Below are 23,118 nucleotides of genomic sequence, written 5' to 3'. Positions count from 1 at the left end.
AGATGAACTCCCCAGGTCGGTAGGTGCCCAATATGCTACTGGAGATCAGTGGAGGAATAATTCCAGAAAGAATGAATAGACGGAGCCAAAGCAAAAACAACACCCAGTTGTGGATGTGACTGGTGTTGGAAGCAAGGTCCAATGCTGTAAAGAGCAATATTGCATAGGAACCTGGAATGTTAGGTCCATGAATCAAGGCAAATTGGAAGTGGTCAACAGGAGATGGCAAGAGTGAACATCGACATTCTAGGAATTAGCGAACTAAAATGGACTGGAATGGGTGAATTTAACTCAGATGACTATTATCTCTACTACTGTGGGCAAGAATCCCTTAGAAGAAATGGAGTAGCCATCATAGTCAACAAGAGTCTGAAATGCAGTACTTGGATGCAGTCTCAAAAATGACAGAATGATCTCTGTTCGTATCCAAGGCAAACCATTCAGTATCGCAATAATTCAAGTCTATGCCCTGACCAGTAATGCTGAAGAAGTTGGAAGTTGAATGGTTCTATGAAGAGTTACAAGACCTTCTAGAACCCCCCAAAAATGTCCTTTTTATTGTAGGGGACTGAAATGCAAAAGTAGGAAGTCAAGAAATACCTGGAGTAACAGGCAAATTTGGCCTTGGAGTACAGAACGAAGCAGGGCAAAAGCTAATAGAGTTTTGCCAAGAGAACGCACTGGTCATAGCAAACACCCTCTTCCAACAGCCCAAGAGAAGACTCTACACATGGACATCACCAGGTGGTCAGTACTGAAATCAGATTGATTATATTCTTTGCAGCCAAAGATGGAGAAGCTCTGTAGTCAGAAAAATAAGACCAGGAGTTGACTGTGGCTCAGATCATGAACTCCTTATTGCCAAATGCAGACTTAAATTGCAGGAAGTGGGGAAAACCACTAGACCATTCCGGTATGACCTAAATCAAATCTCTTATGATTATACAGTAGAAGTGAGAAATAGATTTAAGGGACTAGATCTGTAGACAGAGTGCCTGATGAACTATGGACAGAGATTCATGACATTATACAGGAGACAGGAATCAAGACCATCCCCAAGAAAAAGAAATCCAAAAAAGCAAAATGGCTATCTGAGGAGGCCTTACAAATAGCTGTGAAAAGAAGATAAGTGAAAAGCAAAAGCAAAAAGGAAAGATATACCCATTTGAACTCAGAGTTCCAAAGAATAGCAAGGAGAAATAAGAAAGCCTTTCTCAGTGATCAATGCAAAGAAATAGAGGAAAATAATAGAATGGGAAAGACTAGAGATCTCTTCAAGAAAACTGCAGATACCACGCGAACATTTCATGCAAAGACGGGCTCAATAAAGGACAGAAATGGTATGGACCTAACAGAAGCAGAAGATATTAGAAAGAGATGGCAAGAATACACAGAAGAACTATACAAAAAAGATCTTCACGCCCAAGATAATCATGATAGTGTGATCCCTCACCTGGAGCCAGACATCCTGGAATGTGAAGTCAGGTGGGCCTTAGGAAGCATCACTACGAACAAAACTAGTGGAGGTGATGGAATTCCAGTTGAGCTGTTTCAAATCCTAAAAGATGATGCTGTGAAAGTGCTGCACTCAATATGCCAGCAAATCTGGAAAACTCAGCAGTGGCCACAGGACTGGAAAAGGTCAGTTTTCATTCCAATCCCAAAGAAAGGCAATGCAAAGAATGCTCAAACTACCTCACAATTGCACTCATCTCACACGCTAGTAAAGTAATGCTCAAAATTCTCCAAGCCAGGCTTCAACAGTACGTGAACTGTGAAATTCCAAATGTTCAAGCTGGTTTTACAAAAGGCAGAGGAACCAGAGATCAAATTGCCAACATCTGCTGGATCATGGAAAAAGCAAGAGAGTTCCAAAAAAACATCAATTTCTGCTTTATTGACTATGCCAAAGCCTTTGACTGTGTGGATCACAATAAACTGGAAAATTCTTCAAGAGATGGGAATACCAGACCACCTGACCTGCCTCCTGAGAAACCTGTATGCAGATCAGGAAACAACAGTTAGAACTGGACATGGAACAACAGACTGGTTCCAAATAGGAAAAGGAGTATGTCAAGGCTGTATATTGGTCACCCTGCTTATTTAACTTATATGCAGAGTACATCATGAGAAACCCTGGGCTCGATGAAGCACGAGCTGGAATCAAGATTGCCAGAATAAATATCAATAACCTCAGATATGCAGATGACACCACCCTTATGGCAGAAAGTGAAGAAGAACTAAAGAGCTTCTTGATGAAAGTGAAAGTGGAGAGTGAAAAAGTTGGCTTAAAGCTCAACATTCAGAAAACTAAGATCATGGCATCTGGTCCTATCACTTCATGGGAAATAGAAGGGGAAACATTGGAAACAGTGGCTGACTTTGTATTTTTGGGCTCCAAAATCACTGCAGATGGTGACTGCAGCCATGAAATTAATAGACGCTTACTCCTTGGAAAGAAAGTTATGACCAACCTAGACAGCATACTAAAAAGCAGAGACATTACTTTGTCAACAAAGGTCCATCTAGTCAAGGCTGTGGTTTTTCCAGTAGTCGTGTATGGGTGTGAGAGTTGGACTATAAAGAAAGCTGAGCACCGAAGAATCGATGCTTTTGAACTGTGGTGTTGGAGAGGACTCTTGAGAGTCCCTTGGACTGCAAGGAGATCCAACCAGTCCATCCTAAAGGAGATCAGTCCTGGGTGTTCATTGGAAGGACTGATATTGAAGCTGAAACTCCAATACTTTGGCCACCTGATGCGAAGAGCTGACTCATTTGAAAAGATCGTGATGCTGGGAACGATTGAGGGTGGGAGGAGAAGGGGACAAGACGACTGAGGATGAGATGATTGAATGGCATCACTGACTCAATGGACACGAGTTCAGGTAAACTCCGGGAGTTGGTGATGGACAGGGAGGCTTCGTGTGGTGCAGTTCATGGGGTTGCAAAGTGTCAGACACGACTGAGCAACTGAACTGAACTGAGTAAGTCATACTTTTTATTTCATTGATGAATCATTGATGATGATTTGCATTATTTTTGTTTTAACTCAGCTCGTTTCTGTGCTCAGCCTAACCACACTGGTTAGAATTAGTGTGGGAGTGGATGGGTGATCAGTGCTCCTGCTGGAGGCAAGGTTGAGTATAGCCCAGGTCATATAAGATCCCTCCTTTCAGAGAGAAGAGGGCTGCTTCTCAAGGTTGGAGGTGGGGAGCGTCTCTCTGGGGGTTTGTGAAAAACTTACCTTGTCATTTGTTGAGTTCTTTATGATTCATCACATATAAGAGAAAATGTATCACAATGAAAACGGTGTAATTTTCAAAGGCATTGATTAAATTACAGTTACACTTTAGACCCAAGTCCGCAATAGGGTGTCCGTGTCAGGGGGTTGTTCAGACTCGCTGTATTTTCAGGGTTGAATCCACACGACTTGGTGTCGGGCTGAGTGGGAGGAGACGGCAGTGGACACCATGCGTTTCCGTCCGTGCTACTGGATGGAATTGTGGGGTCACTGGGAAGGGCCTGCCGGGGGAGGGTCACACTTCCTGCAGGCTCCATGCTCTCTCTCTCCATCTGGTGTCCAGCCCTTCTTTCTCTGTGGGGCCCATAGCTTCTCCCAGGTTTTCTTGAAGCCACCTTGCCTTGTTTCTTTCTCTCTGATGTGGGTCTTCGGGGTCCGGACGGGGTTCCCACGTTTGAGGAGGAGCACAGAGGAGAGTGGGAAGGAGTGGGCACAAGTGGAGAAGGTTTGTGCTCGGGGAGTTAGGTTTGAGCAGGGCTGTCGGTGGTCAGCGGCAGGGGGCACCATGAGGGGCACAGAGAGCAGCTGCAGGAGAGGGGGCGGGAGGGCACGTCTGCTGTCGGGAGGCTGCAGGGCTCCAGGCTGCTGGTGGCTGCGCACATGGTGAGACGTCACATTCAGGCACCTGAAGGGAGAGCCAGGCTTGCGACTGAACCACTGGGAAGACAGGGAGTCCTGCCGATGGGGTTGAGGCAGGGAGCACGGTGGTCCAAGTTCATGAGATGCCGGTCGGTGTGCAGGTGGCAACCAGGGTGGGCGATGGATGGGACATGCTGGGACGAGCGCCCAAGTGGCAGCCAGCAAGTCCACAGCTCACGGGGTGGTCCGTGGGAAGGTGTCTTGGAGCTGGACTCTGCACACACAGTTGTGTATGGTGTGACCTGTGTGCTTGGGGGCTGCAGTGTTTAGTTGGGGAGCTTGGACAGGGCCACGTGAGGATAAATCTTAATCCTGGTCAGTGTCCTTTAGTGCTGAACGCACTGACTAGGCACCACAGGGCCCTAGGGTTTTAGGAGCTCAGGAGGTTTACAGACGCTTGGGTGGCTGTGGAAAGTTCCATGAGGAAAGTGAAACTGGAGGTGGGCAGTGGGGGCCAGTGGGCAGAGGGCAGGGAGGTGGGGCGAGGCCTGGCAGGCCACGGCAGGCGCCCCAGGACCGGCGCGTCAAGGGCCTGTCTTCAGGAGCTATGCGACTGCCTTCAGGCGGTTCAGACTCACTGCTCTTCACAGGACAGTGTTCCAGGTAGGTAATCAACGTAGATGTTTCCTGTTCAAGAGAGCTAGAGAAACAAAATGGGTGAACGTCAGTACAAAATTAATTATTTTCAAATAAAAAGCACACACAGATAAATGTTTGGAAACAGTACCCTGTGCCCACTGGTTTGACATCCTGAAATAAGATTTTATTTTGAGCTAAATAACAGTTTTTTGCTAAAAGTCTTAGCACCATCTAACACGACACACCAAGCCGCGTTTACGGGTGGGATCTCTGTTGATGGTGACGAGAGACCATGGCTTCCTGTAGCAGGTCCTTCCTTCCTCAGCCTTTTATTTACTCAGAAACAAGATAAACTGAAGAGGGCAAAAAATTAAAACCATGTAAAAGATCATCTGAAAACATAAAAACAGCGTTTGTAGCTTAGTCTAAAATATGTATGAAAAGCTCTATACACATGCTATGCTATGCTAAGTCGCTTCAGTCGTGTCTGACTCTGTGTGACCCCATAGACGGCAGCCCACCAGGCTCCCCCGTCCCTGGGGTTCTCCAGGCAAGAACACTAGAGTGGGTTGCCATTTCCTCCTCCAGTGCATGAAAGTGAAAAGTGAAAGCGAAGTCGCTCAGTCATGTCCGACTCTTAGCAACCCCATGGATTGCAGCCTACCAGGCTCCTCCATCCATGGGATTTTCCAGGCAAAAGTACTGGAGTGGGGTGCCATTACCTTCTCCGCTATACACATGAATCAGGCCTAAAAGTGCTAAATTCAAAAATTCTCGTGAAAAATTTCCTGTTATGGGAAATAATCGTAATTCCACTGCATTGCTTTTATGGGTTTCTGCAATATAACTTACTATTGACTTATGACTTATGGCTGAAGTATTTTAAGTAGTTAAAAAAAATTCTGGCAGCTTAAATTTTTTAATACTGGAGTACAGTCAGTTAACAATGTTGTGATAGTTTCAGATGAACAGTGAAGGGACTCAGCCACGTATATGCATGTATCCATTGTCCCCCAAACTCTGCTCCCATCCAGGGCTGCCACATGACATTGAGCAGAGTTCTCCATGTTTTACAGTAGATACTTGTTGATTGTGCATTTTAACTATAGCAGTGTGTACATGTCCATTCCAAACTCCCTAACTGTCACCCCCGCCCCTCCATCTGGGGCAGTAGTTAGTTCTATAAGCTTGTCTCTTTCTGTTTTCTAAGTTCATTTGTATCATTTCTTTCTAGATTCCACATTAATGGATGTCATACAATATTTCTCCTTGTCTGTCTGTCTTCACTCAGTAAGACGCTCTCTAGGTCCATCCATGTTGCTAAACATGGCATTATTTCATTCTTTTCAATGGCCGAGTAATGTTCTGTTGCATACATATACCACGTCTGTATCCGTTCCTCTGCTTGGACACTTGGGTTGCTTCCACGTCTTGGCTGTTGTAAACAGTGCTGCAGTGAACACTGGCGTGCATGTATCCTTTCAGATCATGTTTTTCTCCGGGTATATGCCCAGGAGTGGGACTGCAGGGGCGTGTGGGAGCTCTGTTTTTAGTGTTTTAAGGAACCTGCGTACTGCTCACCACAGTGGCTTCACCAGTTTACATTCCCAACTGCAATGTTGTAGGGAGGAGAATCTAAAGTTCTAATGTTCTAATTTTGCTACATTTTCTTCCAGTATAGATCCTGAACAGATTATATTCTGCTGTGTATTTAAAAAGAAAAACATTTACTCAGAAAAACATTGATTTTTAAAATCTGATGTTTCTAAATTGTGCAGACTTTTATGAACAAATCAGTCTAGCTATCAAAAAAACTGAGAAACTTTTTTCCTTTATACATATAGATATAGAAAACATATAAATAGATATAGAAATAGATTGAGATTTTGGATGATTTTCTTTTGCTTCCTGTTAGCTCTTTTTTTGGGGGGGTGGGGGTATCATCTAAGGCTCTGGAGTTTATGGTGTCAGCTTTGATGAACTTTAATTTAGAAGTGTCGAGTATGAGGAGCCGTGCTTTCCTTTTAGATTCCATCACTTTAAAGACACTGTATTGTATGGATTTATGGTCACAACATTGTAATTTTAACATGTGTTCATTTTATTTCATGTAGTTAAACATATTTTCTTTGGGATTTTCATTTTAGAGACTGTCATGGAGTTCCTTGAGAAACTGTCTGACAAACTCTCCGAAAGGTTCGGTTTTTTTTTTTAAATTTCGCTTTTTAGAGTACACATGATTTAGCTTTTCTTCTTCTTTTCTTTTAAAGACTTTTAAAGATTTATTAAAAGAATTAGGAAGTGACCCATGAAGAATATGGTGTTGGCATATCGGGTCCGATCTTACACTGACAGTGAGCTGTACTTTGAAAGCTCACAACCCTCCTCTGGGGGTGACTGTCCCGAACGCTTGGGCCGTTCTCTGTAACTAACTAACCAGTCGTCTTCAGGAACTCATTACTGAGGTGGACTGTTTAAAATCTCCCAAACCTTTTTTGAAACTATGTATTTTAGCTTGTAATGAGCTGGTCACCTAGTCTTGCTCTTCTTTGGGCATAAATAACGGGTGGCTCACGTCTGCTGTGTTGTGTGTTAGAGTGCCCAGTGTTTGTAGCTCAAGGTTCTCTGCTCTTGGTGGTCCCTCTGCCACAGTGCCGGCCTTCCCCCTGCCCAGCCCCCCTGGCCTGGTCCTTGCCACTCTGGTCGTGCTTCTCTGCGGGCTGAGTCCCCAGGAGCCTTCAGACCCCCAGCACGAGGCCTCCAGCACGAGGCTCGGCAGGGTCGTGGAGGACCTTGGTCTTGGCTCTCCTGTGGAGCTGTCTAACCCCTGTTCGCTCCTTGACTGCACCCGCATGTTAAATTTTAGCTCCAATTTTCAGTTTGCGTTATAAACTACTGCCTTAGAACCCAGTCCTCTCTACTTTGCATTATATTTATTAGTTCTGAAATGATCTTTCTTATTCTTAATGCAGTGAGCTGTTGTGGCTTTGATAGAATGAAGTAGTGTCAGTTATGCAGTTATGGGAGAATTTATTCTACTTTGCTAGTTAAGCTTTATTTGTTCTTTTTTCACTTGTTTGTAGCTATAGATATTTTAAGCAAACATTATCTTCAGATTTTTTTAGTGAAGATTTTTAAATTACATTTAGTGAACTATATTTTTTAATTATAGAAGCTAATTCTAACCAAAACTTCATATTCTGTAAATATTAAGTCCATGTGTGATTATGGCCCAGCTGGTTTTTTGATAGGGGAAAATGATAAGTGGTAATCTTAAGTAAAATCTTCTTTTAGAGAAATTAAATTGTTAGTCTCTTTTTTAAAGTATAGCAAAAAGTAGTGATTTGAAGCTTACTGATGAATACTTTGCATATTCTATAACACTTAAATTTTCCAAATTTTAGTACTTTAAGACAAATATCCGCTTTTTAAGGTAAAAATTACAGAAGTTTACTGATGTATGTATCACTGTCTCTTCTAATACATGTAAAATTTGGATTAATACTAGTTTACATTTTTACTACAAATGACTACTACTATCATGATTACTGGAAAGGAGCAGAAGCAAACTCGTCTTTTATAATCTACTTGTGAAAATTTTGTCCTCACAACTAATGATAAACCTGTTTTACAGAACTATGAAAGATTTTGAGATGATTCGAGGGATGAAAATGAAACTAAACCCTCAAAATTCTGTAAGTGGCCATGCTGAGTTTCTTTTCCTTTTACTATTTATTTGTCTCCCTGGGTGTTAGTCGCGGTGCGGGGGACCCTTGGGGTGGGCTCTGCAGTTGCGGCTCGCGGGCTTAGTTGCTCTGTGCCGTGTGGGATCTTCGTTACCCAGTCAGGGATCGAACCCACATCCCCTACGTTGGCAGGCGGATTCTCCACCGTTGGATCACCAGGGAAGTCCAGAGGTATTTCTGTTATAAACAGTCTGTTGGCTGAGGGCTCTGTCTTTTGGCGCTGGGAACCATTTCCCGCTCTGCGCTGTCACCACGGCCCTGGCTGCGGTCGTCTCTCTTCTCCCAGGTGACGCGTGTGCCTGAGGAGCTGGTTTTCTGGCCCTTGTCCTGCTCCCTTCTTGTATCCCAACTGCTTTCCTGGTGCTGCGGCTCTGAGTTAGATGCTGGAAGGCCTTGGGGCTCCTCCGGAGGGAGTTTTCTGATGGGCCTTGTCTGCCCCCGCCCCCCGCCCCCACCCCCCCCCCCCCGCCCAGCTTTGTTTAACATTTTCAGAGAGTTCTCAGACTGTCTTCCCATTTCCTAGCTTTCCCCCCACACTCTGCTTGACCTGCGGGCCCTTTCTCTTCTGCTGCCCTGGGGCCCCAGCCATTGTCTTCTGCCCCCACCAAGGCCTGCAGTGCCCCTGTGCTCCTCTCACTCACTTGCTGCTTTGCTTTCCCTTCATTTATTTTATTTTTATTTTTTACTGAAGTGTAGCTGATTTACAGAAATGGCAACCCACTCCAGTGTTCTTGCCTGGAGAATCCCAGGGACAGGGGAGCCTGGTGGGCTTCCATCTATGGGGTCGCACAGAGTCGGACACGACTGAAGCGACTTAGCAGCAGCAGTAGCTGGTTTACAGTGTTGTTCTTTACTTTTAAACTGTGGCTGACATCTGTGGCTCCAATACTTTGGCCAGCTAATCCGAAGAGCTGACTTATTTGAAAAGGCCCTGATGCTGGGAAAAATTGAGGGCGGGAGGAGAAGGGGACGAGATGACAGAGGATGAGATGGTTGGATGGCATCACCGACTCAATGGACATGAGTTTGAGTAGGCTCCGGGAGTTGGTGATGGACAGGGAGGCTTGGCATGCTGCAGTCCATGGGATCACAAAGAGTCGGACACAACTGAGCGACTGAACTGACTGACTGACATCTGTGGGCCAGCAGATGCTATGCGTCTGGGTCAGGAGAGGAGATGGTGTCTAAACTGAACCTTTCGGACCCCGTTCTTAAGAACGGACTCCCTGTTCGTAGAGCTCTGCTCAGAGCCTGGAGTTGTGTTTCTAAGCAGTATACTCTCCAGGAGGTGCTGTTGAGTGACTCAGAGGACAGTTCATGAGGGACTGCTGCACAGCAGGCAGAGCTCGGGGCTGGGACACTGTAGGAAAAGGGAAACACAGCCTGCCTTCCCGAAGCTTACACCTGGGGTGGAGCGAGAGTGAAGACAGCAAGAGTCTGCCTGCATGGCCCTGCCCGGGTGGGGGCTCGAGAGGGAACAGTGCAGGCAGGCGGGTGGAGGGGCCGTCTTGTAAGGCCTGGACAGTGGTGACCCCTCCACGGAGATGGCACAGAGCAGCCCTGGGAGAAGCGAGAGGCCCGCGACAGCCAGGGACGAAGCCCAGGCAGAGAGGAGCACGAGAGGCCGGCGCAGGCCAGGCCTGGCTCACAGGGGCTGGGCTCAGGGGTGTGTGAGGGCAGATGGAAGGTGGGGACGCACTGGGGGCCAGCACACATGGACTGTGCACCTGAGCCAGGCTGACTGCGTCCGGCCCGGCTGCTGCCCTCTGTCACCTGCCAGCCTGCCCCCCAGGGGAGGGTGGCCCCTGCAGAGTTCCCAGCTCTGTTACCGCTCTGCAGCCGGCATCAGGAACGATTGTTCAAGTGCTTCTTGATGACATGTCTTCTTTGCCAAGTTCAGGAATTCTGCCGCGGCTTGGTCTGAACTGCTGCTTTCATTCCTGGGATCCACGCTAAGCTTCCTGTGTAGGTCCAGAAAGGGCCCTAGTCATGCCTTTAGTTCCCTGACCTCCCTGCACTGTCCTATGGATTAACATATGGGCCACATCTGGGGTAGATTTCAACGTGGCTAGTTTCATCTATTAATGTCGACTTTTAGAAGTTCACATTTTAGAATGACATTTGTCTGCCTTTTCCCCCAATTCTGCAAGTATAGCTGATTTCTGCCTCTCAGCTCATTGATTACAGGAAAGGCAGAGTAGAGAGTAAGGAATGAAATTCTTGCCAGATGATGAGTTCCTAGGGTTTTTATAAAACTTTCCTGATACAGTAACAGATTACATTTTATAAAATGGCTGCATTATTGATGAAAACTGAAATCATCCCAGCTTTCCTAACGGTGAGTGTCTCTGCTGCAGGAATTGATGCCCTGGGACCCCCCGTACTACAGCGGACTGATTCGGGCTGAGAGGTGCGTGTCTGGAGAAGTGCTCCCGTGTGAGAAGGCAGGATCAATGTGTCTTGAGCATCTGCCCACTAACTGGGCAGCTGTGCTTTCACTTGGCACCCACGCGGCCAGCGCCTGCTTGGCGGTCACTCCTGGTCCAGAAGCTGCGCTCTTAGGCCTATCCCCCGTAGCCTGTCCCTGGGCTTCTGTGGTTTCCCTCTGTAGACCCCGTGAGTGTCTCCCCATCTGCCTCTACCCCTGGTGTCTCCCTCACTACCATAGTGATCAGTCGCTGCTCTTCTGAAGAAAAACAGGCCTGAAAACCCTCTTCCAGAGTAGAGACCCACTTCATGATTCAATCCTTCCTTGACTCCTGGTTTATAAATGAAGAGTGAGCTTCACTCCCCTCTAGAAGCTGAAGCTCACAGAAACGTGGCTGCTTCTCCTCGGCAGGTTCAACATCGAGCCTGGTCTCTACTGCCCGTTCTTCTCCCTGGGCGCCTGCATGGAGGGTCTGAGCCTCCTGTTCAACAGGCTGCTGGGGGTCTCGCTGTACGGGGAGCAGCCCGTGAAGGGCGAGGTGTGGAGTGAGGACGTCCGCAAACTGGTGAGTGCCCGGGGCAGAGCGCGCTCCCGTCTGCGGGGCCTGGGACCCTGTCCACAGCGCTTTAATCCAGACTGCTGCTCTGGTTCAGGACACTGTGAAAACACTGTTCTCTAGAATCCACTGTTGCAGGAAAGTAGGGTAAACACATAGCAGCAGAGTTCTTTCTCTGAGACAAAATACTTTTCTGAGGAGTTGGATAGAAGGTTGAGCCCACGTGTGCATCAGCGGCTGGGCTGTGGCCCGTGTGCTGGTGTGAGTCCTGGACAGTCACTCCGAGCCTGGGGCTGTCCCATCAGGGCCCACTTTGTGTGAGCTGCCAGTGTTGCTTTTCCTGGTGGGGTTAGAGGGTTTGCGGCCCTCAGGCTTAGTGCTCTGGCTTAGCGCAGCGTACTCTCATCACCGTTTTCTAAGAAGCGTGGATGTCTGCTCGTTGCCTGGCTGTGTTTGGTGATTGTAGATTAAGCTTAGTTTAAGCAGCCAGCAGTCTCCTGTGCGTCACACAGATGGATAACCTGCAGCGATGCCACGAAGGGAGAAAGTGTAACAGGAGAGTGCCAGGACCCAGTGCAGACGATGGAGGGGCTCGTTCAGGAGGGAGCCCCCTGCATGGGCAGCTTTCCCCAATGCCTTGAGCAGTTCCTGGCACCAAGTGGATGCTTCATGGAGTGCTGGAGTCCCCAGTAATTGAGGTTCTATCTGGTAGAGGCCCCGCTTATGCAGAGGTGGATGGAGACCCGCTCTCCTTGAGCTGTGCCTCACGGGGCTGACCCAGGAGGAGGCGTCGCTCCCTGAGCCCACGCTGCCGTGGTTGGTGTGCGAGCGTCCTCACCTCCTGACTGCGGGAGGGGTCACTGTGCTTTCGTCCTGGGCTGGCTCAGGGGGGCTGCGGTCAGGACCCAGGGCTTGTTGGGAGGGTTCCTCTCCCATCAGAGTTCGCCAGTCACCCCAGAGACACAGCAGAAGAAGCTGAAGGCACGGTGGACCCACCTTGAGGTGACCTTGGAAGCAGAAAGTCATAAAATGTCTGCATTGGTGGCTGTTGGTGTTCTGAGTGCAGGTTCTGGTGTTTGGAATATGTTTCTACTTTTGGAAGTTGTGATGGCTTCATTCACCAGTAAATCAACCTTTTTTTTCTAGGCTGTGGTTCATGAATCAGAAGGACTGCTGGGATACATTTACTGTGACTTTTTTCAGCGAGCAGACAAACCACACCAGGTGATGCTTTATTTACAAACCAGTCTCTAGAGTGATCAGTAGCTAATGTGTATTAATGTTAACTTTACCTCTCATTTTTGTAGTTACTGATATTTAAAAGACATTAACAGTGGTGACTAAATGTGTACGTTTGAAATGGGGTAGAATTTAAAGACGGCAGAAGTTATGAGGTAGTTACAGAAATGTGTATCTGCTGTTTTCATCTGGGTTGCGGTAGCAATGATTGTAGTGATGAGTGCTGTTTTAGGAGCCTGTCTGTGTGCCTGCCAGCGCCTGAGCCCTTCTCATGCACCGCTTTCAAAGTTTCCCTCAGCCTTTTGAACTCAGTCCTGATGAGATGAGGACACTGAGGCCAGAGAGCTGAGGTTACTTGCCTAGAGTCACACAGTCAGAGGTGCGGGGGTTGGAGCTGTCCGTACACAGCACGGGCTTGCTCTAACACTGCACAAGGTGTGTCTCTGAGGGACCTTGTCAACCACCAGTTCACTCCTTGTGTGAAACCGCAGGCCAGGTTTCCAGATCAGTCAGCTTCAGCAGTTTTGGGCAATTGGATTGGAACTGTAAAGAATTCAGATTATAAAGTTATAACAGAAATAATGGTACATTGTATTTAATAGTGATCCATAGTTTCCACAGAGGTTATAACAGACGCTAGTTAACTCTCTGGCGTTTGACACGGTGGAGGGGAGGCTGGTGGAGGTAACCAGTTCTCAGGAGACGTGGCCAGCAGGTCTGCATGGCAGGACCAGAGTCAGGGCCATTGACCGCTGCATCCACTGTTCCTTCACTGTGCTTGAAAGGCTGGAGAGTCCAGGTTCGTGACCTGGGTTCAGGTTTGAGGTGCCATGGCCCTAGCTGTGTGTCCCTGGACACACGACTTAGTGTTTCCAAGACTCGGTTTGTTTTCTCATCTGAGAAATGAAATACCTGCCTCGTAGGCTTATGTGAGAAGAAATGATCAACTTTTGTATGTGGACTGAGAAAGTGACTCAGGTTCCGTGCTTTGTGACAGTTGAGAGCTCGTCTCTTCAGGCGATGGAGACGGTGGTGGGGTGTGTGGCCTGTCTCATCGCCAGCCACAGAAGGGGCTCATTAACACCAGCGTCCCTCCCCGCCGTGGCTGCCTTTCTCCCTGCCCTGAGCATCTCGAGCGTCTGAGCTCAGTGGTGACCATGTTTTCAGCTCCTGGAACGTCAGCTCAGCACGTCTTTGGAGTGAATGAATGACTCTGTCAACAGGAGCTCAGAGTATTATTGGTGTTTTTAAGAAAGTAACATTTTAGCAAAGGAGAAAGTGTTGGGGAAAAAGTATAAATAAAAGAATAGAATTAAGGTGACACTTGTACTCACTCATTTTAATAGAACTTTGCATTCATTAAGACTTGCTTACCTTTTAGCTTCTGATCATTTCTTCACTGGTCTCGTTTTCTTAAAGGATTGCCACTTCACCATCCGAGGAGGTCGTTTAAAGGAAGACGGGGACTACCAGCTCCCCGTGGTGGTCCTTATGCTGAACCTGCCCCATTCCTCAAGAAACCTGCCCACGCTATTGACTCCTGGGATGATGGAGAACCTTTTCCATGAGATGGGACATGCCATGCACTCGATGCTGGGACGGACTCGATACCAGCACGTCACTGGTGAGCAGGAGCTCACTCAGTACAGGACTTCGTCCATTGCAGTTCTTTAAATACACGCTTTTCATCTTAGTTGGAAAAAAGCCTTTTGTTTAGAAACCCTGTGGTCATTGATCAGGTGGCTTCATCTTGTCCTTCCACCTGTGATCTGACCCAACCCTCATACATTTTTTCCGTCCATGACGACAGTTCTCACCAAGGCTGTATGAGTGCCTGTCTCTCCAGTTTGTACCATTTTACATTCTGCTGTGTTTTATGTGGAATTTACGTCAGTGGCTGTGTGTGTGAATAAGCACGCCTTCTCAGCTCCAGCACAGGCTTAGCAAGCGAACAAGTGAATGTACACGGCCTCTTTTTATCCAAAACCAGTCAGAAAACTTCAGGGCATCTTGAAAGGCATGGCCAGGCCCTTACTGTCTCTCTTCTGCGTCCCCTGCATAAAGCTGTGGTTTTCTTGCTGATGACAGCCCCCCTCCTCGTCATCTTCTCTAAGCTTGTCATCAGACGGGCCAGCCCTGCACCACCTGGGCAGGTGTGGTTCTTAGTATTCAGCAGCTAACTTTACACACACAGTATTTGGGGAGGAGGAGATATTTTGAAAAGACTGCAGATGGTCTGGACAGAATCATAAAGTGCCACCAACACGTTCTTATAGGACTTGTTACTTTAAGTAATTTTGAGTTTGAAATGTTGCCTTTCTATATTGAGGGTTGACTTTGTTCCAGAAATAGTAGATAAAATACTTTTAAAAGGAATGAGGGATACTGGCTTTTAGTGATGGAATTCAGTGCGTTAAATTAGAATGTGTTCATTGTAAGAATGTTGTAATTTGTGTGCCAGGTGTAGCCCGGTGGAGCTGAAGACAGTTTTGTTTGTAGAGGGTGTGAGCCGTTGCTTTACAAGTGCTTTACCCAGCTGTGCAAATATTTTGTTTTGCTTCTGATACGTGGGAAAATGTATGAGATGAGTACAAACTTTCCTGCAAATGTGTGCAATTTTATAGAAGTAAAATATTGATTTAATGAATTAAAGACTATCGTAGTTCATCAGAAGTACACATAAAAATGTAAATGAGCGCCTATGGTGACTGACATGCTGCCACGATTCCTGCCGACCTCTCCTCTCGCCCCTTCCAGGGACCAGGTGCCCCACGGACTTCGCCGAGGTCCCATCTATCCTGATGGAGTATTTTGCCAACGATTACCGGGTGGTTCACCAGTTTGCCCGACACTATCAGACGGGCCAGGTAGGGCTGACGCGTGTGTGTCCTTGGGCGTGGTAGGGGCGGCTCCTCGGACCCGCCGGCCAGCACCGAACGCTTGCTGCCTCTTCAGAATATTCTCCAAACCAGACTCCTCCTCCTGTTTCCTGACTCGCTCCCTTCATTTGTCGCTGTTGTGCCGTGAGGGGGACAGGCAGCTGCCCTTGTCGTGTGCCAGCAGTGTTGTGTCTGGTCCACACACCATCCCCCTCGGAAGCACTGCGTCCTGTCTCTACATGGAGCCTCAGTGCTACCTCGGAGAACTTCTGCTCTTCCTGCCCTTTCTGCTTCTGAACGTTTGTTTCTCGGTCTGAATCTGTTGTTTCGTAAACTGTGATGTCATATTTCCCTATAACGTTTAGTTAGCGTCTGTATGAGGCCAAGTCTGAAAATCCCTTAGGTTCTAGTTGTTGTCGTCTAGTCGCTTGGTCATGTCCAACTCTTGCTACCCCCTGGATGGTAGCCCACCAGACTCCTCTGTCCATGGGGTTCTCCAGGCAAGAATACTGGAGTGGGTTGCCGTTTCCTTCTCCAGGGGATCTTCCCCACCCAGGGATAGAACTTGCCTTTCCTGCATCTCCTGCGTTGGCAGGTGGATTGCTTCCATTGAGCTACCAGGGATGGGTTTAACTAGCACCTTATCGTGTTAGAGATTTTACTTCTGTAGAGGAGGGCTAAGGGAGCCGTGCTTTGTGGTGAATTAGCTCTGAGCTGGCGGTCAGCATCGCGTGTTTCCTGTCCACGTGCCCCCGTCCTCTCGGGGCTTTGATGGCGTGCTGCTTTGTTAGGTGCTGTGTCCTCTCAGTCTGCACCTCCCTGAGTGCCCAGGTACAGTCACGTTCATCTTTGAATCCTCAGCATTTATTTATTTAACTTTTTAAAATGTATCTGTTGCACTTTATATATTATGTAACAGGTAATACAGTTAAAGCAATGAAATGAATTAGAAAAAAGACGATAAGTCCATTGGATTTGGAACTCAGTTGTTTGTAGGAAATCTTTACATAGCAAAACTAAGCATCTATGCTCACAGGAGAGCCTCTCAAATCCAAATTTTTTTTTTTTCATTTAAAATTTACTATAGATCTTTATTTGTAGAATCCTCAGCATTTAGAATTGTGCCAAACACAAAAGAAATTGAAGGACTGGGCAGAATCGGTAAAAGGGTCCAAGCCACCTTTGTGACTTCTCTTTCCAGTTATATCTCTGGATGCATGATGTGAGTTGGCCGTTTCTATTCTTTGGACTTTGTTGTGTCTGTTATTGTCAGTGTAGGGTAATGGCTGAGTTCTGGAGAGCTACTCTGAGTTACTCTCTATCATACTCTATTTGAGTTTGTTAAAAGGACAAGATAGAAGGATTAGTAATCCAGTCAGCTACCTGTTCGTCAGCCTGCAGAGAGTTGCGCTGGGGATTATATAAACTCAGCCAAGAACACAGACGCACGTAGCCCCTCGAATGGCAGCACGTCCACCCCGGCTACACACTGGGGGCTGGGAATGGGGCGGAGACCTGACTGCGCTCCTCCTTGAAGCCTGAATCGGTGGACACTGAGGGACAGTGGTGTGAGGGTGGCCGGTGAAGGGTGGGGAGACTAGAGGTGGCCCCTGAGAGCCGTGCAGAGGTGTCTAAGAAACCAAGGGCAGCGGGAAAGGAGCTGTCTGAGGAGCTTAGGCTTGTAAGAGGCCTGGACACACGCACGAAGGGCAACTGCAGCCAAGCAGCGTGGACCCTTCAAAGTAACGCTGAAATTCACCACAGATAATGAGTTTACAATTACTGTTGTCCCTTTCCAGAACAGTCAGGAAAACAAAGAAGGGCTAGAACCCCTGCTTGGAGGGTGATGTACCATCTCTGAAAAGTTCCTATTTTAATCTTGAATTCTTCAGTCAGAAGAACCATTTTTGAACAAGATCACTTCAAGAAAAGAGTATGAAGTGAAGTCTGCAACTCCTCTTCAGAGATGAGACCAGAGGAAAGCAGCAAGCTGCTCTGGATTAATTCCAGGCTCAGACTCAGGAGGGACACCCAGCGGGCTGAGGGCTCACAGACACAGCGTCCACGACAGGAAACCATCCTGTGATTCCATGGAGACGGACGAGCCCGCCAGAGGCATGGGGCACAGGTGCACAGGGGGCTTGCTCTTCCCATTGCTGATTAAATGCCAAGTGGCTGGATATTTACATTCCGAGGGCAGGTCTTGCCCAAGGGCAAGAGTTCATTCCCCCAAATCTAAGCCTCTGTAGATAAATAACATGAAGGCCCGGAAGAGCACTTGTGGGCACATCTTTGTGCTTCGTTTCCTGCCCCCCTGGTCTCCCCGCTGGCCGCCTGGTGCATCCAGAGGCTCTCAGAGTCGGGGTAACGTCTCCGTGACTTATCAACCCCTCCCAGTCTTTTATCCGAACTCAGCATCCCAGAGCCAGTAGGTTCCTGTGGTCGAGGAATTAGAAGTATGCCTCTCAGGTCCACGGGTGGCTCACAGCTGCCAGAGGAAGCAAACCCCAGGGCTGCTCATTCAAGGTTCAGACTGTCTTGACAGTGTCAGGGCTGCAGCAGGGCTTGTTGCAAATTAATCTTAAAACCAGTAGCGCAGAAATACAGATTTGGTGGCAGCTCATATGAAAGGGTCCAGGTTTTTACACGTGATGAACCCAATGCGGCTCGGCGATCGGGAGGAAGCTCCTTCGATCTTGGTGCCCGTGGGCTGTGCTGCAGGGCCCGTGGTGTCCGAGGAGCTGGGGTGTGTCTTTCCTCTCTGTGCTTGTGGGCTGTGGCCTGGAGCCTGACCCCTTCCAGGTGCTGCCATCGAGTGCAAGGTTAACTGTGAATGGCCTGCTTGTCTGGAAGCATGGCTCTGTCCTCCCTTAGACGTCTCCACACACAGCTCCTTTCCATCCTGGCAAAATGCACAGGAGGTAAAACACGCCAGGTTAACTGCGTGTCAGCAATGTTTTGGGGTCAGTGCGCCCAGGCACCATGCTCCCCTCTTGCCACCAACCACCACCCCCGCCTGATGCTGTCCATCCTGCAGAGCTGGGGCTGTGCGCATCAGACACCGAGTCTCTTCTCCCTTCCCCAGCCCTGTCAGCCGCCAATCTGCTCTGTCTCCCGGAGTCCGACTCTTCTGGGGACCTCACCGAAGTGGATCATGCAGCATTTGTCTCTTGTAGTTTATCTCATTTAGCACAGTGTCTCAGGGTTCATCCCAGCGGTGGCCTGCTCACAACAGCTTTCCTTTTAAGGCTGGGTTGCCATCTTTGTGTGGGTGAACCAAGATGTTCAGCCTTTCTTCTGCTGATGGACACCTATGTTGCTTCCATCTTTTGGCTGCAGTTGTTTTGGCTGCTCGCCACTCAGAGACAAGTGCTGGTGGGAATGGAAGGTTGCTTTAATCAGGAGGCGGCAGCCTGGGGGAAGGTGGACTCCTGTCCCAGAATCCCCTTCAGAGAGTCTGCTCAGCCGTGAGGGTTTCTGAAGGGAGGGAGGGGAGTGATCTCAGTTAATCTTTGAGGTAAGGGTCGGAGTCATAGCCAGCCCTGCTTCCGCCCCCGTGTGCAGACTGGTGGACTCCTCTCAGTCTCTCTTTAGACTGTTAACACAGTCTTTGCTCTCGAGGCTCCTGAAGGGAAAGTGATCTGGTCGTCTGTCGATTCCTTGTTCTTCATTTCCCCTTCTTTAAGGAAAGAAGCAGCAGGTTATGGGAGGCATTGTGTAAACCAAAGATTGGAAAGGTGCACTGGGGCTGGAGGTGAGCTACAGGGTAGCTTTGCTTCGGGGACAGGGTGTGAGGTCCCTGCGGAGAGCCGTGCTACAAGGGCTGCCTGTGGGGAACTGCCTACAGGCCCCTGTGCACCGACGTTTCTGCAGGATCAGGGCCGGGGTCCGTCTTCCATAACGTCTCACACTGAACCAGGGCGTCATCCTCTTGGAGTGGAGATGGGGCTGGAGCTTCTCCCTACTGACAGTGTTAGTTTTCTGCTCACACTCAGGCACAACAAGCTGCAGTTACTCTGATGCCTTGACTGGTAGGAGAAGCGGGGCTCCTCCTGCTCTTGAGGCTGGGTCTTGGAATAATCGTGAAGCCAGAGGTCAGTGCTTGTCAGGCTGGAGCCGCTGGTGTCACGGTGCAGTCTGGTCGTCGTGAGCATAGCCTCGCTGCCCCGCAGGTGAAGGGGCTCGTTGTGAATCCCAGATGCCCACTCACTCCCCTCGGTAGTCCCCAGGGTTTACACGCTCCGTGCCAGGAGCCGGAGTGAGGGCAGCTGGGTCCTTGTCCCTGCAGCCCAGCAGCGCACTGCCCCTCTGCAGGGCCTGCCCCTCCCTGACCCCTCTGTCTGGTCCCCTTCCCCCCAGTACCCCTCAGTGCATCTCAGGCTCCGGGGGCTCTTCTTTTCCTCGTGGGGGGACAGGAACATAGGGGACCTAGAAAGCACCCTGAGAAGAGGCTGCCACTTCGTGTAAAATTGAGAACTTTCCTCTTAGGAAATATGTAAGAATCAGGTTTTAGACCAGAAGAAGAAGTTGCAGTCTGTCCTACAATATTTGAAGGACACCATGTAGAGGAACAGGATAGAACTGCCCTGTATTGTCTCAGAAAAAGTATAACCTGGAGCAGTAGAGGGAAAACAGGCAAAGCTGATTTCAGTTCAGTGGATTCTTCTTGGAAAGGATCGGAAAGGAGATGCCTCTGAAAGTTTTTTGGTTTTTTTTGCTTTGCCTTTCCTGGTGGAACCTTTTTTAAGAAATAATTTTGTTCGCTTATTTTTGGCTGTGCTGGGTTTTCGTTGCTGTGCAGGCTTTTCTCTGGTTGTGGCGAGGGGGGCTCCACTCCTCTCTAGTTGCAGTGCGGGGGCTTCTCACTGTGCTGGCTTCTCTTGCTGTGGAACTCAGGCTCCAGGTGCACGGGCTCAGGAGTTGCGGTTCCCGGGCTCTGGAGCGCAGGCTCAGTAGTTGTGGCCTGCAGGCTTATTTGCTCCGTGGCATACGGGATCTTCCTGGATCAGGGCTCGAACCTGCATCTCCTGCCTTGGCAGGCGGGTTCTCTACCACTGAGCCATGAGGGAAGCCCTACAGTTAGTGCATTTTTCTGCCTCTTTTGGGTGGTTCTTTTCTGTTTATCTAGGTATGTCATGAATGTTGGTATTAATGCTAGGCCCCCTTCACATGCCAGGACTGGGCGACATTGGTTCTAGCTTATTTATTGTAACACACACGCCAGGACTAGGTGATGCTGGTCCTAACTTACTGTTACTTGTTTCTTGTAACACAGCACTGGCTTGGTTTGCTTGTATTTTGTGTCTGGAGGATCTTCTGTGTCTGGTGAGGGATTGGCTTGTGGTTTTCTGGGTCCTCTCACTCTCATGGTGTGGGCATTAAGTAGATCCCGTTTCATAAGACGGGCTGCAGAGCTCCTCCTCCTCCTTATGGGCACTTTTATGAAATAGTAATAATCTGTTTCGTGAAACTTGGTCAGAATTCATCTATAAAACTGTTCAGGGTCTGTCATTTTCTCTGTGGGAAGATTTAAATAACTGATTTCCTTCATAGTCACAGGACTCTTTGGCCTTCTTTAATTCCGAAGTAAACTTTGCTAACTTGTAATTTTCCAGAAATGTGTCTGTTAACCCAAGTTTTCGAGTTTATTGGCATAAAGTTATTCACAGCCTCTTTCATGCTTCAGGTCCTGCGCTTCTGTCAGCCTCATTCCTAATACTCTCCTCTCGTTTTCTTCTCTGTTAATCTTGCAGAAGGTTGGTGTCATTGTTGGTATCAGGAGTCGTTGCCGAGAGCTCACAGTCGCCTTGTTTACGCTCCCTGTCTTGTTTGCTTCAGTTACTGTTTCTGTTTTTATGATTATTCTCTCCCTTCTTCCCCCAGTTTCTTAAGGTGGACACTTAGCTGACTAGGTTTCGATTTTATCTGACATGCGTTTACACTTTAATGCTGTAAATTTAAACTATGTGATGAGATGGCTGGATGGCATCACTGACTCGATGGACGTGAGTCTGGGTGAACTCTGGGAGTTGGTAATGGACAGGGAGGCCTGGCGTGCTGCGATTCATGGGGTTACAAAGAGTCGGACAGCGACTGAGCGACTGAACTGAACTGAACTGACACAGTATTTTGGCTGCATGCCATGATTTTCATACAAAATATTTCAAATGTTGCTTGTTTCCACTGTAATTTCCTCTTTTGGTTGTTTCAAAGTGTAGTTTAAATTTTTTAAATCTTTGCAGAGGAGTTTTTTTTTTTTTTTGTCACTGTGTCTGTGCTCAGTTTTGTCCAACTCTTTGTGACCCCACGGACTGCAGCCCACCAGGCTCCTCTGTCTGGGATTGTCCAGGCAGGAATGCTAGAGTGGGCTGGCATTTCCTTCTCCAGGGGATCTTCCCGACCCAGGGATCAAACCCACATCTTTGTGTTTCCTGCATTGGCAGGCAAGTTCTTCACCACTGAGCTACTTGGGAAGCCCAGTCTTTTTATTATTGATATCCAATTAGTGCAACTGGTATTGATTTTTACATTTTATTGATACTTTATGGCCCAGTGTGTCATCCATTTCTGAAATGTTTTGTTTGTGCTTGAGGACACTGTGTATTTTCTAACTGTTGAGCTTGGGGTTTCGTGCCCTTCTGTTAAGTTCTCCTTTCAGTTGTGCTGTTTAGATTTTTGATGGCTAACTTCTGTGACCTAGCAAAAGACTGAGAGATGGAAGGAAGGCTTCCACTAGGATGCAGCTTATATCATTTTTCCTCTTGGTTTTATCTCTTTTATTTTTAACTATTGAGACTTTATTTAAAGCAATTTTAGGTTCACAGCAAAATTGAGGGGAAAGTGTACAGACTTGCCACCCCTGTCCCGACTCAGGCACAGCCTCCCCATGGTGGTCAGCATCCCCATGAGGTAAGGGGCGTGGAGAGGTGGGATGATTACCCAGGCACGTCACTGTCTCCCCGAGTCCACGGGTCTGGACAAATGTATAATGACGTGTGTCCGGCGTTACGGTGTACACAGAGTAGTGTCAGTGCCCTACAAGTAATTTCATTGACTTTTGCTCTATTGGGGAATATTTTGTTGGACGCATAGAGTTGAGCCATTCCTTTCTTCCTCAGGTGTTAGCCTCTTGATCTTAATACTGCTTCTTGTCTTAGAGTGTCTTCTTTCTTTTCTGGTGGCTTTGTAACCTCCAGCCATATACCTGATCACCAGAGATGTTGTCAATTCAAGAGAAGCTACACTTTTCCCATAATTTTGTCTGTTAGCCGCACTGAAACGTTTCTTGCTCTAGTTTTCTTTCTCACAAAATATTTATCAAGCAGTAAATAATAGAAATTAACATTATTTTGTGTTTTTTTTCTTATTTAATTTGTCCAGCAATGGGTGAAGTAGGTGGCACATAGTTTATCCATGCTTTGTAGAAACTGAGGTTAGGTAATTTGTCAGAGGTCACCCAGTAATACTCAAGCCAGGATGATAACATTGTGGGTGTTTTCTTTTTCCAGTTTTCCCTAGTTAAAAGTCTCTTCATGTCGTAGGAAACGGTTTGTGCTTCTTACACAGCACGTTTCACAAATCCAGGCCCTTGTGTTGTGTTACTGAGTGCAGGTACAGCACGCTTCACAAATGCAGGCCCTTGCGTTCTGTTGCTCAGAGTACAGGTCCGGTGTTGCATTGTGGCCTGTCGAGTGTTGCGTCATCACGAGCCTGAGCCTGTTGCCTTCGTTTGTGAGTCAGCCCGAGGCTAA

The 23,118-nt window shown here is 47.9% G+C and overlaps 1 protein-coding gene across 1 annotated transcript in view; it reads left to right on the top strand.

The window, feature by feature from the left end:
* Positions 1–23,118, top strand: part of MIPEP (mitochondrial intermediate peptidase) — an 84,583-nt gene that overhangs the window by 16,632 nt on the left and 44,833 nt on the right. Inside the window, exons 8-14 of the mRNA XM_010851246.1 lie at positions 6,667–6,715; positions 8,154–8,214; positions 10,623–10,675; positions 11,105–11,258; positions 12,396–12,473; positions 13,908–14,112; positions 15,246–15,355. Coding sequence (XP_010849548.1) covers positions 6,667–6,715; positions 8,154–8,214; positions 10,623–10,675; positions 11,105–11,258; positions 12,396–12,473; positions 13,908–14,112; positions 15,246–15,355 — 710 coding nt within the window. The remainder of the gene's footprint in view (positions 1–6,666; positions 6,716–8,153; positions 8,215–10,622; positions 10,676–11,104; positions 11,259–12,395; positions 12,474–13,907; positions 14,113–15,245; positions 15,356–23,118) is intronic.

Source organism: Bison bison, unplaced genomic scaffold, assembly GCF_000754665.1.
Source record: "Bison bison bison isolate TAMUID 2011002044 unplaced genomic scaffold, Bison_UMD1.0 scf7180017864299, whole genome shotgun sequence".
In the NCBI taxonomy this organism is placed as follows: Eukaryota; Metazoa; Chordata; class Mammalia; order Artiodactyla; family Bovidae; genus Bison; species Bison bison.
This window is presented reverse-complemented; position numbering and strand designations above follow the sequence as displayed.